At 52.9% G+C, this 21,457-nt stretch overlaps 1 protein-coding gene across 4 annotated transcripts in view; it reads right to left on the bottom strand.

The window, feature by feature from the left end:
• Positions 1-21,457, bottom strand: part of Sipa1l3 (signal induced proliferation associated 1 like 3) — a 204,898-nt gene that overhangs the window by 73,965 nt on the left and 109,476 nt on the right. For all 4 annotated transcript variants that reach the window (XM_040734703.1, XM_040734707.1, XM_040734705.1 and 1 more), the window contains 5 exons: positions 13,593-15,417; positions 11,595-11,725; positions 3,250-3,438; positions 2,508-2,682; positions 1,403-1,506 (listed from right to left, as the gene is read on the bottom strand). In XM_040734703.1, coding sequence (XP_040590637.1) covers positions 1,403-1,506; positions 2,508-2,682; positions 3,250-3,438; positions 11,595-11,725; positions 13,593-15,111 — 2,118 coding nt within the window. In that variant the 5' untranslated portion in view covers positions 15,112-15,417. The remainder of the gene's footprint in view (positions 1-1,402; positions 1,507-2,507; positions 2,683-3,249; positions 3,439-11,594; positions 11,726-13,592; positions 15,418-21,457) is intronic.

Genomic DNA, 21,457 nt, shown 5'->3' with positions numbered 1-21,457 from the left:
TATGTGCTAGTGTCCTCAGAGGCCAGAAGAGGGTATCAGACCCCCTGGGACTGGAGTTAGAGACAGTTGTAAGATACCATGTGTGTGCTGGGAATCGAATCTGGGCCCTCTGGAAGAGCAGCCAGTGCTCTTGAGCACCGAGTCATCTCCAGCTCTTGGGCCTGTTAGTTCTCTATGCTGTCTGACCTGCATGAATTATGTTGCTAGATACAAGACTTGCTTCCTGTGCTGGACCTCACCTCCCAGTGACATCTTAAACTCATGACCTCACTGAACCTTCCCAAAGTCCTGAGTGGTAATAACTCACGAGACGGCTTTTCCTAAAATGGAAAGTTCGGCTCTGAGAAGTTTTCTGTCACGTAGGGATGAAGGCCAGTGGTGAGATCCCAACTTGCTTCTGGTTTCGACTCTATAGGACAAGCTGTCTCCAGCCCCCAATACTCAGGATCAGGCTCCCTGCTTCCTACAGGTGTTGGCTGTCTCCTGCTCAGGGCCCAGGCATGGAAGCAAACATCTTCCCTAGTACCCATGAGGCAACATCAGGACCATGTGTGGAGGAAGGACCGGAAGCTCAGAGAGGTGCCATCACTTTCCTGTGGTCACAGAGCCAGCAAGGGGCGAAGATCTCAAACTCACGTTCAATCCCGATGCCAGTGCTTTTGAGAGCGGGTTAGGAGGGTATCCTTGGGAGATGGCTTGTATGACTAGTTTTCACCTACAGAACCTACAGTGTGACCTGTACCGATACGGAGAGAACAACCCACAACAGCCTATTTTCTAAATTCTTAGCACTCTGGGTCCCCGCCCACTAAAAACTAGGAAGGGCTAGCGCACGGGTTCAGTTGGCTTGCCAAGCCAAGCCCCAAAGAGGGATCTGGACACACCTGCAGCCTCCTGGTCACCTTCCAGCAGCACCCACCCTTTATCTTCCTGGAACCCCCAACATCCCTCTGGGCGATCACCTCCCTGGCCCCTAGCGCCTGAACCATTCTCACTGTCCAGAGTGGCCATGTGTTTCAGACTCATCTCACAGGCCCACTCCACCCCAGTCCCTTGTGAATGAAAGGTGGGGCAAGGACATGGACCTCTAGATCCAGCCAAATCTAAAACAGGTCTTCTCCAAGAACCCTGGGTGATGACTCAAGAGACCCTGAAGGGAGATGGAACGGCTGGAAGTAAGCAGGGAGGCCAAGGACCAGCAGGAAGATGTGGTACCAGAGAGGCATCAAACCCCATCACACATCATCTAGACTCCCAGGGAAACAACCGTGGTTCTGAGGGTCTCCAAGACCTCCTCAGATTCACAGTCCGTGCCAGCAGGGCCATCACTGGGCAGACAGGGGCGGATGGTCACCAGCCATAGGAGGGTGAATGCACTGTGTCCCAGCTGGGGACTACTGACCTGCTGCCTGTTGTTGGGGGTGTAAGGGAGCAGGGTGGAGACGTGGAACATGATCTCGTAGTCCTGGTACGTCGTGTAGAGAGAGTGGGTCCCCGTGGAGTCCGCTGGGATAGAAACACCAGTTAGTACCACAGTCCCTAAGGCCCTGGGCTTCTGTCGTACTCCACAGGCTATCTGCTAGCTTTTAACTTACATCCATTCATTAAAAATCAACGAAATAAAAAAATCTCCCATTATATAATTATTATTATTTTCAAAAGACAAAGCCTAGCTGTGTAATCCAGGCTGGCCTTAAATTCAGTCTTCCTGACTCAGTCTCCCAAGTGCTGGATTAGAGCATGCGCCCCCACACCTGGCTGTGTGGGTGTCTTCAGAGTTTACTAGGTGCAAACAAACCCTTAATATACTGCCATGTTGTTCTTAAAATACTTGGCACATAAAAGGCATCCTCCAGTACATGTTCTCCAGAGACTTTCTGTGTGTGACAGGTGGCCATCACCTGTGTCCCTGCTCTGTAACCACACAGTGTGCCGAGCACATTCCAGGAGTGTGACTGCTGGGCCAGATAAACCTGTTTTCCCAAGTCGGGGCTGCTAAGACCTTTCACTGGCCTGCACCCTCACCCTGACCTTTGAGCTTCTGCTGGTCAGGCAGACAAGAAGTGGTGGCTCCTCGACACGTCAGTGGTCCCTCCTAAAGTTTTTGGGTGGCACTGAGGGTGGAGTCTAGGGAAATGCTCCATCTTGAAGCAGCATCTGATCCTCTCTCTGCCCCCCTTACTTACCTACCTGTCTGTCTGTCTGTCTGCCTACTACCTACCTACATAACCACCCACCCATCCATCCATCCATTGAAACAAGGTCTTATTATATAGCCTTAGCTGACCTGGAATTTACAATATAGACCGGGATGACCTCAAACTCGTAGATATCTACCTGTTTCTTCCTTCTAAAGCTGGATGGGATTAAAGGCCTGCCCCATGTCACTTGACTCTTTTTTGTTTGTTGGTTTTCGAGACAGGGTTTCACTGTGTATCAGCCCTGTACCATGTGTCCTGGAACTCAGAGATCTGCCTGCCTCTGCCTCACGAATGTTCTCTACTTACTCTTGACATCCAGCTGGGCGGCGTACTTGGTGAAGCCCTTCAGGCAGACCTTCTCGCCCAGGAGGTCCAGGAACTCCTCAAAGGCGGGGCCAGCCTCCTCATTGTTGTACATCTCCTCCTCTGAGCTCTGGCCGGCCTTGCAGTACAGGATGCCAACCTTGTGCTTCCGGCACAGCTGTGGAGGCAGAAGAGCAGAGCGGGTGCAGGGAGGGTGGAGGGGAGCCCCGAGGTGCTGAGCCCCGGCACTGCTGGAGTCACGGCCGGTAGGGAAGGAACCAGTGTGGAAGGTGCCCACTCTGCCGTCTGTGTCTGCATGGCTGTGTGAGTGAGTGAGTGAATGGATGATGTTCTTAAGGCGGGGTTTGGAGCTGGGGCTGACGTCCTACAGGATGACTGGGCATGGACCGAGACTGTGCCAAAGCTGACCCTGAGCTGCTTGGGGTCCACACGGCTGGAAGTGCAAAAGCAATGCGAGGGGCTGCGGAAGGGCCAGATGGCAGGGGGTGGGTTTGTGTTGGTGGGCTAGCACATACTGCCTCTCCCTCTCAAACTTGTGACGTCAATCTCATTCCCAGGCCGTTGACACTGCTCTTGGTACCCTTGCAATGTGCTGATGGCTCCCTCCTGTTGCTCAATCTAGCTTAAGTGAGTTTGGTACTTGCTAAAAATAAAAGCAGAGACGGAGACAAGAAGGGTTGCAGGGTTAGGGCTGGAGGCTGGGGCTCCTCAGCCCCGGGCTTACCCCTTGCTCGTCCAGCTTCAGCAGCTGCTCTGTGACTTTGGGAGTGTTGAGAGCCAGTCGCAAGCAATGGATGTTGAGCTCTGGGATGACATATTCCAGTGCGTCCTTCAGGGGCAGACCCCGCCCTGTCCCGTGCTTGGTGGCTGTAGGTGTGGCGTCCTCTAGAATGGAGCCCCGAAGTGTGGTGAGCTGTCCGACAGAGAGAAGGATGGTCAGCAGTGTCTCAGGGGTTTGAGGGGGCCACGGCGTATTAAGGATCCTGCCTTCACAAACAGGTGTAACTCAGCGTGGTGGTATATTTCTGTAATCATAGCCACTATGAAGGTCACGGTTGGATGATTTTGAGGCTGAGGCCAACCTGGGATATGCAGTGACTCTGTCTCAAAAACCAAAACCAAAACAGCAACAATAACAAAAAACAAACCAAAACAACACACACACACACACACACACACAATAAATAAATAACCAGATGTGGGTATGATGGGCTGTAATCCTAGCTTTTGGGAGGTAGAAAAAAGAGATTAGAAGTTTAAGATCATCCTTAGCTACAGAGTAAAAGTCTAGCCTCCCTACACGAAACCTTGTCTTAAACCAAACACCCTGAAACCCTTCACTCCTACCCCCACCAGAAGGGGAAATGGTTTTTAACAGCTTGAAGGCAGAATTCAGAGGTTTAGCAAGGACTCAGACCTGCTGTCCCCTCCCTGAGATCCGAGTCTCAAGCGTCTCTTCTGTGGGACAGAAACAGGCACCTGGTGAAGGGGGGCTGAGAGACCATGCATCCCCCTTTCTTTAGCACATATGCTGGCTGTTGCCTCCTCTGTGCCAATGTATTCCGGGAGCAGAGATGAGGCAAAGACCCCGGAAAGCTGACAGGTGGGGGGAAGGGGAGCAAGCCAGGAAGCTGGACCCCAGATGAACAAAAGAGGCCCCGCAAAGAAGGGGCTCTCGGTTGTTCCTGCAACAGCTTACGTTGTAGACATGTAGATATCTAAGACCTGCTGGTCTAGGATGCTGGTGCCAGCCTGGGTCTTGAATTGTGGCTCTTGCTGTTCATAAAAGACATCATCAACCAGGTACTCTGATTTGGTCTTGGGTGGGGCTGGACATACACCTGTCCATATACATGTGTCTCTGTGTATGTGTGTGTGAATGTGTACACACTTCAAACCCTCTCAGTTGGCTGTGCTGTTTAGTCAAAGGCTACCTCAGGCCTCTTCCTCAGATGCTACCCCTTCCTAAGCTTTTCCTACAGCTGACCATGTGACCAGTGTCAGGCAATGAAATGTGAGACCCCTGTCTGGTCAGGGCTTTTTACTGGCCCTCATCTTCTTGCTGGGGACACTTCGTAAAGGTGAGCCATCTGAGCCATCCTGATGCTCCCCCCCTCCCAGTTTCTTCTTTTCCTTTTGGTGTTTCAAGACAAGGTTTCTCCGTGTAGCCCTGGATGTCCTGGAAGTCACTCTGTAGACAAGGCTGGCCCCTAACTTAGAGATCCAGCTCCCTCAGTCCCCTGAGAGCTGTATTTTTGAAGACAAGGTCTTGCTACGTAAGCTAAGCTGACCTTGAACTTTCAGAGACCCTCCTGTCTCAGCCTTCTGAGGACTGGGACTATAGGCAGGCACCATCAAGATGCTTCAAGATACTTCCGCCACCTAGCACAGCCTACATGTATGTGACTGGTACAATACACACAAGAGGCTAATACCTAGTCACGCACCACCCAGACCGAGACTTGGATATTCTGACTTCCAGGACTAGTTTACTCTAGCCTACTTTCATGACCTTTCGTTATTGTTACTGTTGTTATTTTGTCAGGAGTATGTTCGGGGGCCGGGGATGGAATCATGGCCTGCTAGGCAAGTGCTGTAATCCAGAGCCATGTGTCCGGCTGACAGTTCTTCTGTTATCTGGCTTCCTTGACCCTTTGAGTCAGGATCTCATGTAGCCCAGGCTGGCCTCAAATCCCTGATTCTGCTTTTCCCTCTTGAATGCTGAGATTACAGGCATGTACCACAATGCTCGGGTTCTTTTGCTCTTTTTTTGAGACAGAGTCTCATTCTATAGTCTAGGATGGCCTTGAACTTGAGATCCTTGTCTCAGTCTCCCAAAGCACAGCTGTGCCCCTGTGCCCAGCTTGGTTTCTTCCTCTGAGAACTGTGCACTGAAGAATAGTCTGGGTTGCCATGGATTTAGTCCATCCCAGTGCGGCTGAGCATGGCTGCTTCGAGCATTTGACATCTTAGCAGCACTGTTGGGAACATCCAAGAAGCACCTCTTGGCGTCCAGGAGCACGTTTCCTTTTGGGTTTATACCTAAGAGACAAATTGCTAAATCACCCAGACATGCTAATCTTCAGTTTTACTGAAACTGCCAAGTAGTTTTCCAAGCGGTTGTTCCAATTTACACCCTGCTAGTGCTGAGAGTGCCTGTAGACATGTCCTCTTGACACAAGCTTGACTCTAGGCACCAGATTAGGCCAGGCCCTAGGTCAGGCTGAGTATATGGAAGCCACAGCAAGAATAACAAGAAAAACAAAAAACCCTCCCCCAGGGCCTGCTCCAAGCACCCCAAATACACTGTTCCAAGCTGCAGCTTAAACACAAGAGATGATTGGTGTTAACTGCAAAACACACTCTCCTAAGTCAACAGATACACGAAGCAGAAAAGCATGCCACGATTTGCTGCCAGGCACGCAGCCCACCCCTGCCAAACAGGACCCAGGCAAGAGGCGAGTGGAAGGAATGGAGTGATCTCATGGTTGGGAGTTCCCAGTTTGGACGAGGTCATTAACAAACAGACACATCTCTCATCGTGAGCCAAGCAAGCATGAAACATGGGGAGCAGCCATGGCATCAGGGCTTCTGCTTCCCAGTCTGGGTAGCCGTGGGGCTGTGGGTTTCTTTAAGGCACCTACAGGGGCAGCATCTTTGTCTCCTACTGACACTGTTCTGCAGCACTCTCTGCTGGAGCCGAGAGCCAGTGTGGACCAAAAGCCTGCTCTGGAGACAGGTGGCTTGTAGCTGCACTTGGCCCTGGCCACTGCCCACTGCTGTGCACTTGAAAGTGTCTCGGTTCTTCCATCTGGCCAGGGGCGGAGGAGCTGCCTCTCTCCTCCCTGCCTTGACCCCTGCCACCTCCCACTGGCACAGCAGCCCCTCCCCGAAGTCCCCTGCCCTTGTCCCACTGCCAGACCATGCTCTCCCTGGCAGCCCGAGTCAGATCTGCTGTGAGCCCTCTGACATCTGGTATCCTTTTCCTGAGGGTGACAGGCCAAGTGAGCCGTAAAAAGGACACAGTGACACATAAGCAAAGAGGACCTATCCGTCAGAGTCAGGCCCATGACCAACCCGTGGTGGGAGCCCTTCAGAGACTTCAGAGATTTGAAGCCCTGTCTGTCAGCCTGTGTCTGGCTCTCAGCTTCCCCTTCTCCCAAGCTCTGGAACCTTGAGCTAACTGCTAAATTCCTCGTCCCATTTCTCATTTCTTTCCTCCCTTCCTTTTCAGTGTTCATGGGCCCAAGGCTGGTCTCACACTGGCTATGTGCAGAGTTTGCCTTGAACTCACTCGCCTCACAAACACTAGGGTTACAAGTGTGCCCCACTATCTTGACTTCTGTAGGTTTTTACTGATACACAGTTCTGCCATGTGGTCCTGGCTGGCCTGGAACTTTCAGTATTTCTTCATTGGCAAAATGGGGATAAGAATGCCTACCTCCTACCTTAGGCAGGTGACTGCACACACCTGTAACGCCTGGGCTACCTATGGGGTCCTGAGTAGTGGATCAGTGTTTATCCCTCGAATACTAACAGACATTGTGTGTCCATAACACAAAGAGGGTTGCTCTCTCTGCCTGGACTCTTAGGAAGTGCCTGGACCCTACCCTGAATGAAATGATAGACTCTAGATATCCCCTATGTGGAAGAAATTGGCAATAGGGTAGGAGGATTGGGGGGGGGATGGTGGGGAGGGGTGCCGGAGAAGGGGAGGGAGAGGGAACTGGGATTGACATGTAAAACAAGCTATTTAAAATTTTTTTTTAAAATTTAAAAAATCCAAAAAAAAAAAAAAAAAGAGTTTAGGCCAACCTGGGCTAGATGAAGACTCCAGTAAGGAAGTTCACACGCAGAGCTTACTGCTGTATCTGAATACAGTGAGAGCTGGGTATGCATTCACCAGTCACTGAGGCAGGCGGGTAAGGGTCAAATGTACAAAGCCGCAGATAAGCTTTAAGGTGCAGTCCCCTTCCCACTCCCCAATGGGATGCATCAGATATGAGTAGGCATACTCCCAAACCAGACATGCCGAACGAACACAGATAGCCCACGCCCAGCAGAACTGCAACTGTTTTCTTCACTTTGTACTTATGTACTATTGAAAGTCCTGACAATCAGCATTAGGATAGACATGTATGTACGTATGTACGTACGTACGTATGCATGTACGTATGTATGTTCTGCTGCATAAAGTCAAACTCAAACTCCTAAGCTTACCAAAGCTAGAGCCCAACTAGGCACAGTAGCACCTGCCTGCAGTCCTAATACTCAGGAGGTTAAGGCAGGAGGACCGTGAGTTCCATGCCAGCATTGGACACAGAGTGAAGGCCTGATGTGAGAACAAAATTCAAAGGTCTGTCAAGAATTCCCACTTGCCAGGCTGAAGGAGCACTTGGCCAGATGGTCCGGGGCTGGCTGGGGAACCCCGTGTGTCTTTTAGAAGTCACTGGCATGGGGCAGGCAGCCAGTGGTCAGGTGTGTGGTGCTCCTGCCTCGGTGGGAAGCTGACACTGCCAAAGCTCACATACCATCTGCTGAGGCGTGGGCCCACTGGAGCCTGTCTGCTTGGCGGCTAGGGGTGGCCATCTGGGACAGGCCAGCCTACTGGCTTGGAAAGCAGTCTGGGCTCCGTGCTCTGGTGTGTCGAGGCCAGAGGCGAGTGTGTGGACGGGAGGATGGAGTCCTATCTATCTAGTTCCTCAGCATGGTCTCTGCCCTCCTGGAAGAGTGACAGTTATGACCGGTTGTCAGTCATGGCAGGATGTGGCACTCAGAGCTCCTCCTGCCCTGAAGCCTGTAAAGCCACTTCCCAGCCTCAGCGCAAGAGCCTGTTCTACTGAGGAAGAAACCAGGAAGCCCAGAAGGTCGAGGGTAGACAGGAGCAGGGCATCTTGGATCTGCCAATGGGTGACCCTGGAAAAGTAATTCTTCTGGCTCTAATGTCCTCGTTGGGAACACTGTGGAATGATGTGACAATGGCAAGAGCTGAGAGAACCCGTTGGGACAAGGTACCTAAAAACACTGAGGTGAAAGGTTTCCGGCTGATGGCACGATATTTGGGTGTGTCTCTCTACCCTGCCTCCATGATGGAAAGGGCCTAGGTGGGCATGAGGCAAGCCTTGCAGTCCACTGCCCCTCCGCCAGCTCCTGATGATGAGAGGACAGGCCTGGGGTGCTCACGGGCAGCTCTGCAGAGGCCCGGGCTCAGCTCTGCACGTGATCAGTAGGTAGGGCAGGCAAAGGCTGTGTGTGAGACAGGGTAGAATTCATGAAGAAGCCCAGGCTGGCCTTGAACTGATGACATCGTCTGCTTCAGTCTCCCCATGCTGCAACTAGAGCTTTGAGGACCACCCCAGCTCTAACTCCCTGAGGTCATGGGTATTTCAGAGGTGTCCCATTGGCTATCCTGTCTGAAGATCTAACTCCCACCAGAGTCACTGTGTCCCTGCTGTCTCTTCCGCCTTATCACGGCGTACGCTGGCACAGGTTATGAGGGTGTCTTGTGTAGCACTGACACCCCCCAAGAGATCAGTCTTCAAGCTACTTTACCGCCTTAATCACCACTACTCCCCCAGAGCCCAGACTGGGCCTGTGAAGTGATGGCGTTCAGTAAGTCTTGGTGGGATGAGCGCATGTCAGATCTGTTGCCATGAGGTCAGGGTGGCACAGAGCCATTTCCAATGACCAAATAGGAACCAAGGCAGAAAAGCCACACCCCGACCCGCTGAAAAGCACTGGAGTGTCTTATATAGCAAGTTCCAGGAAAGTGAAACTCCAGGAAAAATAAAGAGGGAGGGAGGGAGGGAGAAAGGGGGTTAGGAGGAAGGAAGGAAGGAAGGAAGGAAGGAAGGAAGGAAGGAAGGAAGGAAGGAAGGAAGGAAGCCCATTGCCTCAGGTTCATTCCTAGAACCTACACGGTGGCTCCAGTCCCCGGGGCTTCAAAGACTTCTGACTGCCATGGGCACCGCATGCGTGAGTCAGCTGAGTTCTCGTATCATGAGCTGTGTCAGGTGACTCCCTGAGGCAGCTGAGTGGGGTGACCAGAGGAAGATGGACCGAGAGAGACAGACCCTGCCTCTCGCTGGAGGGTCCTAACTGCCCTGCATCTGCTTTGCCATAAACGAGGACAGGAATGCTGCCATCAGACAGCTGGCAAGACTACGAGACTGGTGAGCTCGCCTAGGCGGAGGCAGTGCACAGCCTGGCGCTGCAGTGCTAAGCCTGTTTGTGGTCATCGCTGCTGCAAGAACATGCGCCCCTCATGAGGACACACACGGCTTGTCATTTCACCAGCAGCTGACCACATGTCCTAAAGTGCTCTGACGCTGGGGAGCTGTCACCTCGAATTCTGCCTCGGTGCTCAACTGGCCAGAAAGGTAGGCAGAAGGAAAGGCTGGCTATGACACTGGCCGAGGACCGCCTGAAAACCTTGTGTCATCTAGTTGCAAGCCTCTGCTGGGTGGGGCACTTGTCCTCGGTGCCTCATCTGCCTGCCAGGATGAGCTCAGAAACTCGGCTGGCCCCAAACTCAGAGTAAACTTCCTGGCAGTGGCAGCTTGCTGGGTTTTTATGCCAGGGCGTAGGCCCCCGCACACAGGGATCCCCAGTGCATAGGCCTGTGTTAGCTGGTGGCTACCTCTCTGGAAACGCTGCCTTTACATGGCTCTCCCAGAAGCTGCCGTCACTTCATCATTGTTGTTAACTGGTTTTGCCCTGCTGGGGATTGAACTCAGAGGCAGCGAGTGAGGCAGGCTAAAAGCAGCTCTCTGTTGGATGCGGCAGTGAATGACTGCCATCTCCATTATTGAGTGAGTGGAGGCAGGAGGATCAGGAGCTCAAGGCCAGCTTTGGATACACGGTGAGCTGGAGGCCAGTTTGGACTACATGAGACAAGCTGTCTAAAAAACGGAAACACGCCACCATTCCTGCTGAAGACCTCCTTCTCCTCTTCCCTATTCTCCTGGGGCGGCTCCCATGGAACTGTCAATCTCAGTACCAGGGCGGTGGCTCCAGCCCTAAGGTGGAACGTGTCCTCATTCTGGCTGCCTATCTCTGTCGCCCTCTCTCACCAGTCAGTGCCTGGTCAAGGTGTGGGTGTGGGATCCATTCAGAGTCAATTGGGGATCCTGCCTACATGAATCACCCTTCTGTATGGAAAGCTAATGCCGTCTAGGAGACCCTGGACAGTGGTCCCTTCGCCCAGGACTGAAGAGAGCTTGCTGGTGACAGAGAATGGCATTCATTATGAATGAGGAGGCTGAGCCAGTCAAGCTGAACAGGAGAGGAGTCAGGTTCTGCAGTCTTGGGGCTGGAGAGGTGACTCAGTGGTTAAGAGCACTGGCAGCTCTTCCAGGGGACCCAGGTTCAATTCCCAGCACCTCTGTCTGTAACTCCAGTTCCAGGCTTCTGACACCTTTCACACCAGTATACATAAAATAAAGGTAAATTTAAAAGAAGTTCTACAGTCTTGTGGAAGACCCAGGTTCCTTCCCTCATCTATATTAGAGATGAGTGCAATCTCTTTGTGACACATTTCTGTCACAAACCACTTGCGTTGGTGTGGGGGTACAACACTATGCCTTCCCCCATTGCTGTAACCTGTAATGCAGGGTGGCTGGGCAGGACATTGGGATTCTCAGCCCAGAACGGAGCAGGTTGGTTGGTAGTGGTGGAAGCCACTAAGCACAGTGGTCCCAGGCCTTCCCTGACTGAGGCATGGAGTCTTCCTTAATTCTTGAGTCCTGAAACGGTCCCTCCCACCAACCACACTCCCCCCCCCCCTTATGCTCATTGGAGTCAATCTCTTGGGAATAGACTTTTGTGATCCTGAGCTTTGATGTCACCTGCTAGGTTCAGCTCCTGGCCCGGCTTCTTTATTTACTGCAACCCATGTGATTTCTGAGTCTTAGTTTCTCCTCTGTAGAATGGACAGACTCACAGGATCACATTACTGGGTCTCTTAGGAGACAGAGCAAGGATGTCCTTGGCCTGGAACCTGGTAGAACCAGGGTGTGGAAATGGGGGGGGGGGATTATTTACCCAGCAGGCCACTGTGCCGGGCCCTACCTCTCGAGTCCGGAAGATGATTCTGTATTGGTACTGAGGTCCATGGTCCTTATGATCTTCCAATTTCTCCCGCTTGATGCTCACTGCCACGGGCCCCAGCTTTTCATCCACGCCGAAGTAATTGGCATGCTCTGCAAAGGGAGAGTGGGGACATGCGCTCAGATATCTGGAAGGAGAGGGCATGGCCTACGGCAGTCTGCTCATGGTGTGCTGGGAGGAGGAGCAGAAGGGGCAGGGTGCGGTCTCACACAGAACTCAGGAAACCCTACGAGCTTGATCACAGGCCTTTTCTGAGTCTCCGTACTCTCATCTGAGGACGAGGGACCTACAGTTCAGAGCTGGTGTGTGACAGTAGGACCACAATGATGAAAGCCTTGGTATAGTACACAGCGGGTCATCAGCCCTGGGCCTCTGCGATTAACCCTGGCTCTGTTAATGGCTTGCCGGGTTTAGCTCCTATTAGCTGTTGTGCAGCGGTTAAGCCTCGAGCCTAGGGAATCTCCTGCCAGCAAAAATTCTGCGTTGGGATTAGATATAAGGCCCCAGCCAGGTCACATGATGGGATTCTTAGCAGTCAAATGGGCTTAACTCAGCAATGTGAGGATTAATTGAGTTAGCATGGCACCAGGCTGGCACACAGCTTAAATGCTGACCATTAGTAGCCTAGGGCCTCCGATTTGTTCAGGGCCCTGACACAGATCCCTCAGGCATGCCTGTATCTGACTATGCGTCAGAGGTACATAATGGAAATACTGAGGGTGACAGCCGTAAATGAGCCAGGGAGTCAGGCTTCTGGATCCCCTTTTCCTGGACAAGCTACCGAGAATTCTACCAGGAAACAGTCCTTTCTGATACCCAGCCCTCGTGGGTTGGTTTGTTTGTTTTTGGCAGCATCCCGCCAGCAGTCTATGGGACTCCTGTTCCAAGCCTTCATGTCGTCATTAGCAAAGGTTCAAGAACACAGATATCTGCTTCTTGTTCTCATCCTGGCATTCTGTATACTTAACTGGCAGTCCCTGTTTTTAGACGCGCCTGGGTGAATCCAAGGCTAACCCAAAATAACACGTGCGAACTAATCAGAACGGCACTGCACACTTCTCCACAGGTGGGAGGGAGTTCGCTCCTCAAGAGGCTACCGATTTGCTGTTGGTTTTCTTTCCACCTGCATATGATGCCCAGCATCTCAGAACACGATCAGTGCTCAATAAACATTAATCTCAGGTTTCCATGGCTACAAAGGAGTCATTTTAGAAAGGCTACTTTAAAAAATTTGAGGAGCAGACAAGCTCTCCCTATATTATCCTTGAATGTGCTGACTTAAACTGGATTTACCCTGAAACCCTCCAGCCTCAGCCTCAATACTGGTGATGCCTGGAAGGAAATGGCTACCTCCCTCCCCCTATACTTCCTTTGCCTTCTAAGGCAGGGTCCCCCCATACAGCCCAGGACTACTTCAGACTTAAGATTCAGCTGCCTCAGCCTCCTGGATGCTGGGAGTACAGATGCGCCAACCAACATGAAACAGCCTTCACCCCGTAGGCACTCTTCATCTTGGAATCCTGTGCTACTGGAAAGACCCCTCAAAGTGCCTCATCAGCATTCTCTAGCTAGGACCTGAAATTCTACTTTACCCCTTCACTGTTTATCTTAGTGTCATTTCGGTAGGGTACGGGATCCACTACAATCAACTCCTTTTCTCCCAAGAGGTCAATCTGCAGGGTCTAACCCATGGTTAACTTGAGATTGGCTCCAGAGACTACTCTGAGCCCTGTGGAGAACCTAGCTGACATTTGTTACAATGGACAAGAACCATGCATTTATTTTTGGTGGTGCTGGGGCCTGAGACTAGCTAGGGCCGAGTGCTAGGCTGTGCCCTCCCGGGCACGGAGTATGCCTCTGTTTTCCTGGCACTCTTAGTAACGAGACAGGGTCAGATGAATAAGCAGTGGGTGTTTCTCAAAGACAAGCTGGGGCCCCGGCCACGCCCACATCAGTCACCTTTGCCCACGAAGTAGTCCTGGTAGTATCGAGCACCCAGGTCCACGTGCTCGATGCTGTACTGCCTGGGCCGGCTCTGTGTCCTCTGCTGCTCCTTGGGTACCTCCAGCACCGAGATGCTAGCATTTGTGCGGTGGGTGCTCAGGGTGGGTTCCGCTACGTGGGCCTCGCTGCTGCCCCCCGGGGAACCCATAGAGGCCCGGGAGAAGCTGACATTGCGCTCTCGCTCCCCACCGATCTCATTGCGGAAGTGTGGGCAGCTAAGTAGAAGGTCATTGCTATTGTCATCCCCCAGGTCCTGCTCCAGGTTCTCTTTGCAGTTCAAATCCTCCGTGCTGGTGAAGGCTGGGTCCAGGGTCCCCAGGCTGTGGGCCCGTGATGCCGTGAGGGCCACCATGGCTGAGGCGGCTGAAGCCGCTGAGGCCCCTGTGGTGGTGTTACGCCTCTGGGCCACCGACACCTTGTTGGCAGCTGCCTCATTGATGTCAAACAGCATGCTCTGCACGTCAAAATGGGCAAAGCTCTTCTGGCAGACCCACGGTCTGCTGGCCTCCGGGGGGCTTCGGCCCTCCTCAGTCTCTCCCAGAGGCCGCCCCACTTCCCCCTCAGGCTTACTGCTCCTCAGCTTCCTGAAGATGGATGAGTCTACAGTGTCCCCACTGCCCAGGCCCCACGCAGGTTTCTTCCGGGCCTTCTCCTTCTCCTTGAGAGGCTGCACAGTCTGAAGACTATCTTTGGCAGGCTGGCCATTCCGGGGGTCTCCCTTGCCCCCACAGCTGCTTCCTGAGAGAAGGGTGCCCGGATCCACACGCAGGAGCTCACTGAGGTTCTGGGAGCCCCGCGCCTCTGGCTGCTCACTGCGGAACTCGTTGAGGATGTCAAAGAAACTCTGCTCTGGCACACCCTGCACATCAATGGAGGATGTGCTGCCATACTCTCGGAAGAGGGGCAGCACCCCTGGGTGCCGGGCTCCCCGTGCCTCTCCAGGTTCCTCTGCGTCACACTCACTCAGGGTGATCTCACTGCTGCTTCGATGCCTCAGAGGGAGGAAGGCCCGGCCAGGGGACCGGGGCCACCCATCCTGGAATTCTACATCTTTAGACCTCCTCCTGGTGAGTCGATGGAAGGCTCTGGACCCTGAGGAAGCTGAGGTGCTGGAGGGGAGCTGTCCATTCTGTAAGTTTCTCATGGAATGGACCACTTTGGTGGCCTTCACACCATCTGTGTCCTGTGAGGGGCTGGGATTGCTCTGCTCTCTCAAGGCCTCTCGCTTGGGTGGCCAATCAGCCACTCTGGCACGCACACCCATCTTGGGCATCGCAGGGGTGGTGGGGCTAGGGCGGGTGGTGGCAATGACTGGGCTCTCCCCAAGAGGCTGGGACATGCTGCCGTTCTGGGCCCAGAATCCCATGGGAGTGTAGTCCGTAGGGTGGGGCCCAGGGAGGATATCGGTGCCCCTGGCCCCACAGCTGGCTGCCAGGTCCAAACCATCATTGGGAAGAGGCCGATAGGTGGTCATAGTCCTCGGGCACTGGGGTGCTGCTGCCCCTGGAAGTCGTGGTACAGCTCTATGGGGTCCCCTGGCCCTCAGCCATTGTTCAGGCCTGCCAGTCCTAGGACAAAGGGTGCTGGCCCCCGAGAGTGCACTTGAAGGTTGTGAGCCTGTAGAGTCCAGTTCTTCACCATCGCTGTGGACAGTGGCGCAAGTGCGGCGTCAGGAGGCAGGTGTCATCCAGGGGCTCCCGCTGCACTGGCTCAGTGGGGCAGAAGGAGCAATGGCCGCAGGCCGTGGCCCGTGGGCGGTGCAGGCGTCTTCCCAGCCGTGCTGCAAGGAAGGAGAAGGAAGGGATGAGACGGGAGCAGCATGCACCGTTCCCAAAGGCAGGAACGTGGCTTTTTTGGGAGAGGACCCAGCTTCACTCATTTGAGAAGACTATCATGGAGTGAGCCTGCCTGCCCGCCCTCCCTTTCTCAGACAAGGTCCTGCTGTGTAGCTTTCAACTTGTAGAGATTTTCCCACCTCTTCCTCCGGGTGCTGGGATTATAGGAGGGCACCGCCAGGCGTAGCCAGAGTTACACAAAGCAGAGAAAGGACGAGGACGGCCACCCTATTACCGAGTCCACCTCCAATAATAGCTCTTTGCCCTCCCTGTTTTGTCCATTCATCCAGCATTATGCTCCTGTGCTCCTGGGGGCTGAACCCGAGGCCTACGAATGCTGGGCAAGCACTCTACCACCGAGCTACATTCCCAGCCATTTTTTCCTTCATTATTGTATTAAAAACATTTATTGCGGGGCTGGAGAGATTGCTCAGGGGTTAAGAGCACTGGCTGCTCTTCCAGAGGTCCTGAGTTCAATTCCCAGCACCCACATGGTGGCTTACAACCATCTGTAGTGAGATCTGGTGCCCTCTTCTGTTATGCAGGCATACATGCAGACAGAACACTGTATACATAGTAAATAAATCTTTAAAAAACAAAAACAAAAACCATGTATTGTATTTGCTCCTGAATGCTAGAGAGTGCATGCAGAGGTTCCAGTGGTCTGAGGAGGTGGAATCGGTTCTCCTTCCACCACGTGAATCCTAGGGACTGAACTCAGGGTGACAGAGTTGGGTCTCTTTCCACACGTAGGTCCCGGGAACTGAACACGGGCCAGAAGGTGCCTTTACTCACTGAGCCATCTCGCAGGCCCCTCTTTGTTTTTAAAAATATTTTATTTTTACTTTCTGCACTCTTGGAGATGGTATCAATCTCCATGGGTCAGGTAAGTGCTCTGCCACTGAGATACACCACCAGTTACCAGGTCATTTCATCCATAAATACCTTTCAGTTTGCATTTCTGGCAGATAAGGTCTTGAGAGGAAGGAAGGGAAGGAGGGAAGGAGGGAGGGAGGGAAGGAGGGAGGGGAGGGAGGGAGGGAGGGAGGGAGGGAGGGAGGGAGGGAGGGAGGAAGGAAGAAAGGAAGGAAGGGAGGGAGGAAGGAAGGAAGCTAGGCCGGCTGGGCCACCATGATCTCTTTCATATGCACCAGAGCTCACAGGAGCTCCTTACTGCCCAGTGGCACTGTCTGCCTCAGTTCCTGGCCTCTGCTATCTCAAAGGGTCTTTGTTGAGTTGGTCTGCTCAAAAGAGGAGCCAAACAGAACCCACTCTGCCCCGGCGGACGCTCTTCCTGTCTCACCCACTCCACCACAGCCACCTCCCTCTGTCCTACTGCAACGCTTGAGGAAGGACCAGAGTCCTGTCCCGTGCGGCGGCACCCTCGGGATCCCTGTGGTTCTGTCTGTGTGTCCCCTTTCCCTGATGGAACTGCACAGAGGGCAGACTTACTGTCCACTTGCTGTACAGCCTGCTTGATCCCGCCCCCTTGCCAGGAAGAAAGGCAAAATGACAGAGAAAACCAGAGCCCCGAAAGACTCAGGAGAAAAGCTGCAATGTTTCCAGTAACGGTAGTGATTAACAGACACTCACGTCCAATCTTAGTGCCTCTTCCACAGGCACCCCTATCCTCCCGAGCCCCCAGGACTCCATATTGCTTCTAAGGAGATCCAAACTCCTTCTCCTGGCCACACGCCACCAGATCTGGCCCCTGACTACTGCCAAAACACCTGCGTGGCCTTCCTCACCTTTCTGGGGCGCTTCCAACCCAATCTACCTGCCAGGCCGGTTGGTCACCCAGTCTGTTCTCTTCCTATTTTTCTTAGCAGTCGCCACCAACTGAATCGCTTTTGTTTGGTATCTGTTTGCCGACTGCCTCCACTGCCAGGCTGTCAGCTCTAGTTGGTGAGGCCACCTGTGCTACTCACAGCCGTGTCCCTTACCCATACTCCTGCCTGGGATGCTCTGGCACTGTTGAGCGATGGCGTATTCTGACCAGAGACGAAGCACACGCCCCGGTCCACAGGCCCACAGGGAAGGAGCTCCCGTTTCTGACACTCCCCAGAATCATTTCGCTCTGTCTCTACCTTGAGTGAAACTCCCCGCTGGAGAAGAAGGGGAAGAGAGCGTCCGCCATCTGTGGCTGAAGCTGCTGGCTATCCCAGCGGTGCTGCTCAGCTTCCTGCGGGCAGGGCCTGCTTTAATCAAGACAGCACAGTGCTGGGGTGGCCTGAGCACCTGGGTTGGAGTGACCTCTAACTTTTCTGTCCGTTGGTCTCTGTCTTAGTGTTTTATTGCTGAGCATGGCAACCCTAATAAAAAGAGAGCATTTCATTTGGGCTGGTTTACAGTTTCACAGGGTTAACTCGCTGTCATCAAGGCGGGAGCACAGTGGCATGCAGGTAGCATGCATGGTCTTTGGGAGTTCTACATCCAGATCCCAAGTCAACAGGATTATAGACACTGGGACTAGCTTGGGCTTTTGAAAGCCCAAAGCTCACTCCAAAAGCCACACCTACTCCAACAAGGCCACACCTCTTAAATCCTTCTCAACTAGTGTCACTTCCTGATGACCAAGCATTCAAGTTATCTGAGCCTCTGGGAGACATTCTCATTCAAATCACCACGATGTCTAAAGCTAGGCATAGCCACTCTGGTCAAAGCCCAGTGCTTGCACATGACTCACGTAGTGGGTGTTTCCTAACATGTTTAGAGGTACAGAGTGAACTTCAGGGAAAAACAAAGAGGGGTGCATGAAACAGGTTCATGGGCTAAAACAGGAGACATTAGCCTCTGAGACAGGGAGGAAGAAGTAGAAGGGGGGAGGGCTCAAGATGACCTGTTTCCTGTGGGTGCCCACGGTGAGGGATACAGGAGCATTCCTTGAGACACTTGGAAATGACAGGGAGGTTGCCAGACCCCAGGGAGGTGAAAGGGGAGAGGCCCATTGTGAACTACACAGCAGGGGCGTGGTCCTCAAAGTGGGTCTCAGCCACCCCCCCTGAGAAGTGAGACTATCGATCACCTCAGCTTTCAAAAGCAATCAGAAGTCTAGAGTTTCGTGCCGTTTTTCCCCATCTGAAAAGCAAAAGCAGCAGGGGTGGCAGCAACAAAACCTAGCGTGCACACAAGAGTTCTAGGAGGAATTTCAGGACCCCCGGCCCCGTCTGAGCTCCCCATTTCATACTTCCCTCGGTGCTTAAGAACACACGCAGTTCTTCAATTCCCAAATGGTGGGCAGGCTTCAGGGTAAATCAGGTCCACGAGCTTGTGTTTCCTGTCTATTAGTGAACCCTTAGCTTCTGACCTGGGTCTCACCGGCTCTACCGCTGAGTCACACACCAGGCCTGAATTTTCATCTTCCATCTCTCTTCTTTTTCAGACAGGCTTTCACTAAGTAGCTCAGGCTTGCCTTGAACTTGTCATGCTCCTGCCTCAGTATCCTCTGGAGTCCTGGGATTGCAGGAATTCTGGGATGCACCACCATGCCTGGCTAGTCTTTTGTCAACATGACACAAGCCAGAGTCATTAGAAAGGAGGAGCCTCAGTAGAGGAAATGCCTCCTTAACATCCTGTTAGAGGACCTTTTCTTTTCTCTTTTCTGATTTTTTGAGACAGGGTTTCTCTGTGTAGCCCTGGCTGTCATGGAACTCAGTCTGTAGACCAGGCTGGCCTGAACTCACAGAGAGTCACTTGCCTTTGCTTTCTGAGAGCTGGGATTAAAGGACTGTGCCCCCCACAGCCTTAGGGCATTTTTTTAGTTATGAAGTGGGAGGGCCCTGCCCATTGTGGTTGTACCATCCCTGGGTAGGTAGGTGGATGTGGGTTCTGCAATAAAGCAGACTATCTAATTCATGAGGAGCAAGCCAGTAAGCAGCACCCGTCATGGCCTCTGCATCAGCTCCTGTCTCCAGGAACCTGCACTCACTGCTTTTGATAAGGAACTGTTATATGGACTTGTGAGTGAAATAAACCCTTTCCTCCCAAAGAAGATTTGATCATGGTGTTTCATCACAACAATAGTGACCCTAACGGTGACGGGAGCATTACTGAGAAACTACAATGACTGTCCACAAAGTCAGAGGTAGGCTGAACAAGGGTGGAGAGGCTGGGGTGCAGCCTCTGGCGGCTGGTGGGTGTCACTAGGTGGAAATGTTCTCATTCATATCCATTTACGGACTGACTCTACCATTAGACTGTTACACAGGGAGGCTTCCCAGGGCAGCTCTGCACAGACGGGGGACCTTCCTCGGAGGTCACATTGGGGCTGGGTGGGAAACTGGTGGCTCAGCTGGAGACCTCACTTGCTGTGGTGTGTGCCTTCTGACAGATACGTTCTCCTGCTGGAATTTGGCTTCCAGCTCTGCAGACACTCTCAATCATACCCTGCTGTAAACACACACAGATGTTCTACAGGCCTGGGACTGCACAGACCCCCTCCCCAGGCATGCAGCTGGATCTCTCTGTGCTGTCCTGAGCTGAATGGTGCCGGCAGCCTCGGGGGTTTGGTTGTCCCATACCACCTAGGTCTTCCCAATAGGAAAATCGATTATGAGAGAAGCATGGCATATGACCCAAGATGAAATGGCAAGGCTCCAGCAATGGTGTGCCATGATGGGCCAGAGTGGACCAGGGCCTCACTCTGTGAAGTGGGGAAACCCCTGCTTCCCCATTACCACTGCCCTTCCAGGCTGAACATCCCAAACTTGAAGATTTGAAACATTATAAGCACCATGTGGACATAGTGACGCTCATTTTAATCCTAGCCCTTAAGAGGCAGAGACAGGGAGGATCTGAAGTTCAAGGCCACCCTTGGCTACATAGTGAGCTAAAGGCTATTCTGGGATACATGAGACCCACCTACTTGTTCGTTTGTTTATTTATTTACTCACTCATTCATTCATTTTTAAGGGTTCATGTGCTAATATGATGCTACAAGTGGAAAATTCTACTGTTGATTTCTGGTCCCAAGCATTCCGGATTCCACCTGCACTCCCATCCTTCCAGAAAGCTTTGGAGGGAGCCCCCCCATTATGGAAACAGGGCAGTGTGGGCAGAACTTGGGGGAGGGGAGGAGGTGCATCTTGTACTGTGGGAAGCTCGAAGTACACAGTACAGATAGTCAGTAGCAGGGACACTGGCTTAGCTTCTCCTGGGGACTCTGGCTCCCTCGGGCTGGTGCCTCCCTGGTCCTTACAGGCTTTCTTGCCCCTCTGGCCTTCCACTTTTTCTGTAAGTTTCTCACCGGCTTTGTGTCTGAATGAGATTACCAAGTTTGGCTTTTGTGGACCCTGGGATCACATGCCAAGAAGGTGGCTGAGGAAGTGTCAGTGGGGGAAAGGCAGGAGAGCCCCAGAGTCAGCAAAGAGTGATACTAAAGGCAGTCAGCAGGGTCCACTGGGCAGCAAGTCACCAGATGCCATCCAACGGGGGCCTAACGTGGGGGCCTGGGATGGTGGCTCTAGTCCTGGATAGAGAAAAAGGACCACGACATTAGGTGCATCCTACCCTTTGCTGCTGCACAACCTCACACAGTAGGGACATCACCATGCCCATTCCAAAAATGGGGCAAGGACAGTGATGGGACCGAACCACCCAGCTTGGCAGGTAGCACAGTCAGGATTTAAACCTTAACCGTCTGGCTCCTACCCCTGACCACTCTGTTATGATAAAGGTCGAGGGGGACCTTGCGTGTGAACCTTTTGTGGATTCCTCGACAGGCGAGGGTAACCTAGGTGGAGGGCAAACACGCCAGATAGACAGAGCTTAAGTGAGAAATTTTATTAGAAAAGGGAGGAAGGGGGAAGGAAAGAGAGGTAAAGAGACACAGAGACAGAGAGGAAAAGACCTGTCTGCCCCAGGGGAACGCCCCCCCCCCCGGAAGCAGGCAAAGAGACCTGAAAAGAGAATGGGGGTCTTTCTTTTAAAGGGTCCTTTGAACCTGCGTGCAGACTATGAAACCACGGAACGCTGGGCTGACCAGGG

This window comes from Mesocricetus auratus, unplaced genomic scaffold (assembly GCF_017639785.1).
Source record: "Mesocricetus auratus isolate SY011 unplaced genomic scaffold, BCM_Maur_2.0 Super-Scaffold_100038, whole genome shotgun sequence".
NCBI classification, from domain to species: domain Eukaryota; kingdom Metazoa; phylum Chordata; class Mammalia; order Rodentia; family Cricetidae; genus Mesocricetus; species Mesocricetus auratus.
This window is presented reverse-complemented; position numbering and strand designations above follow the sequence as displayed.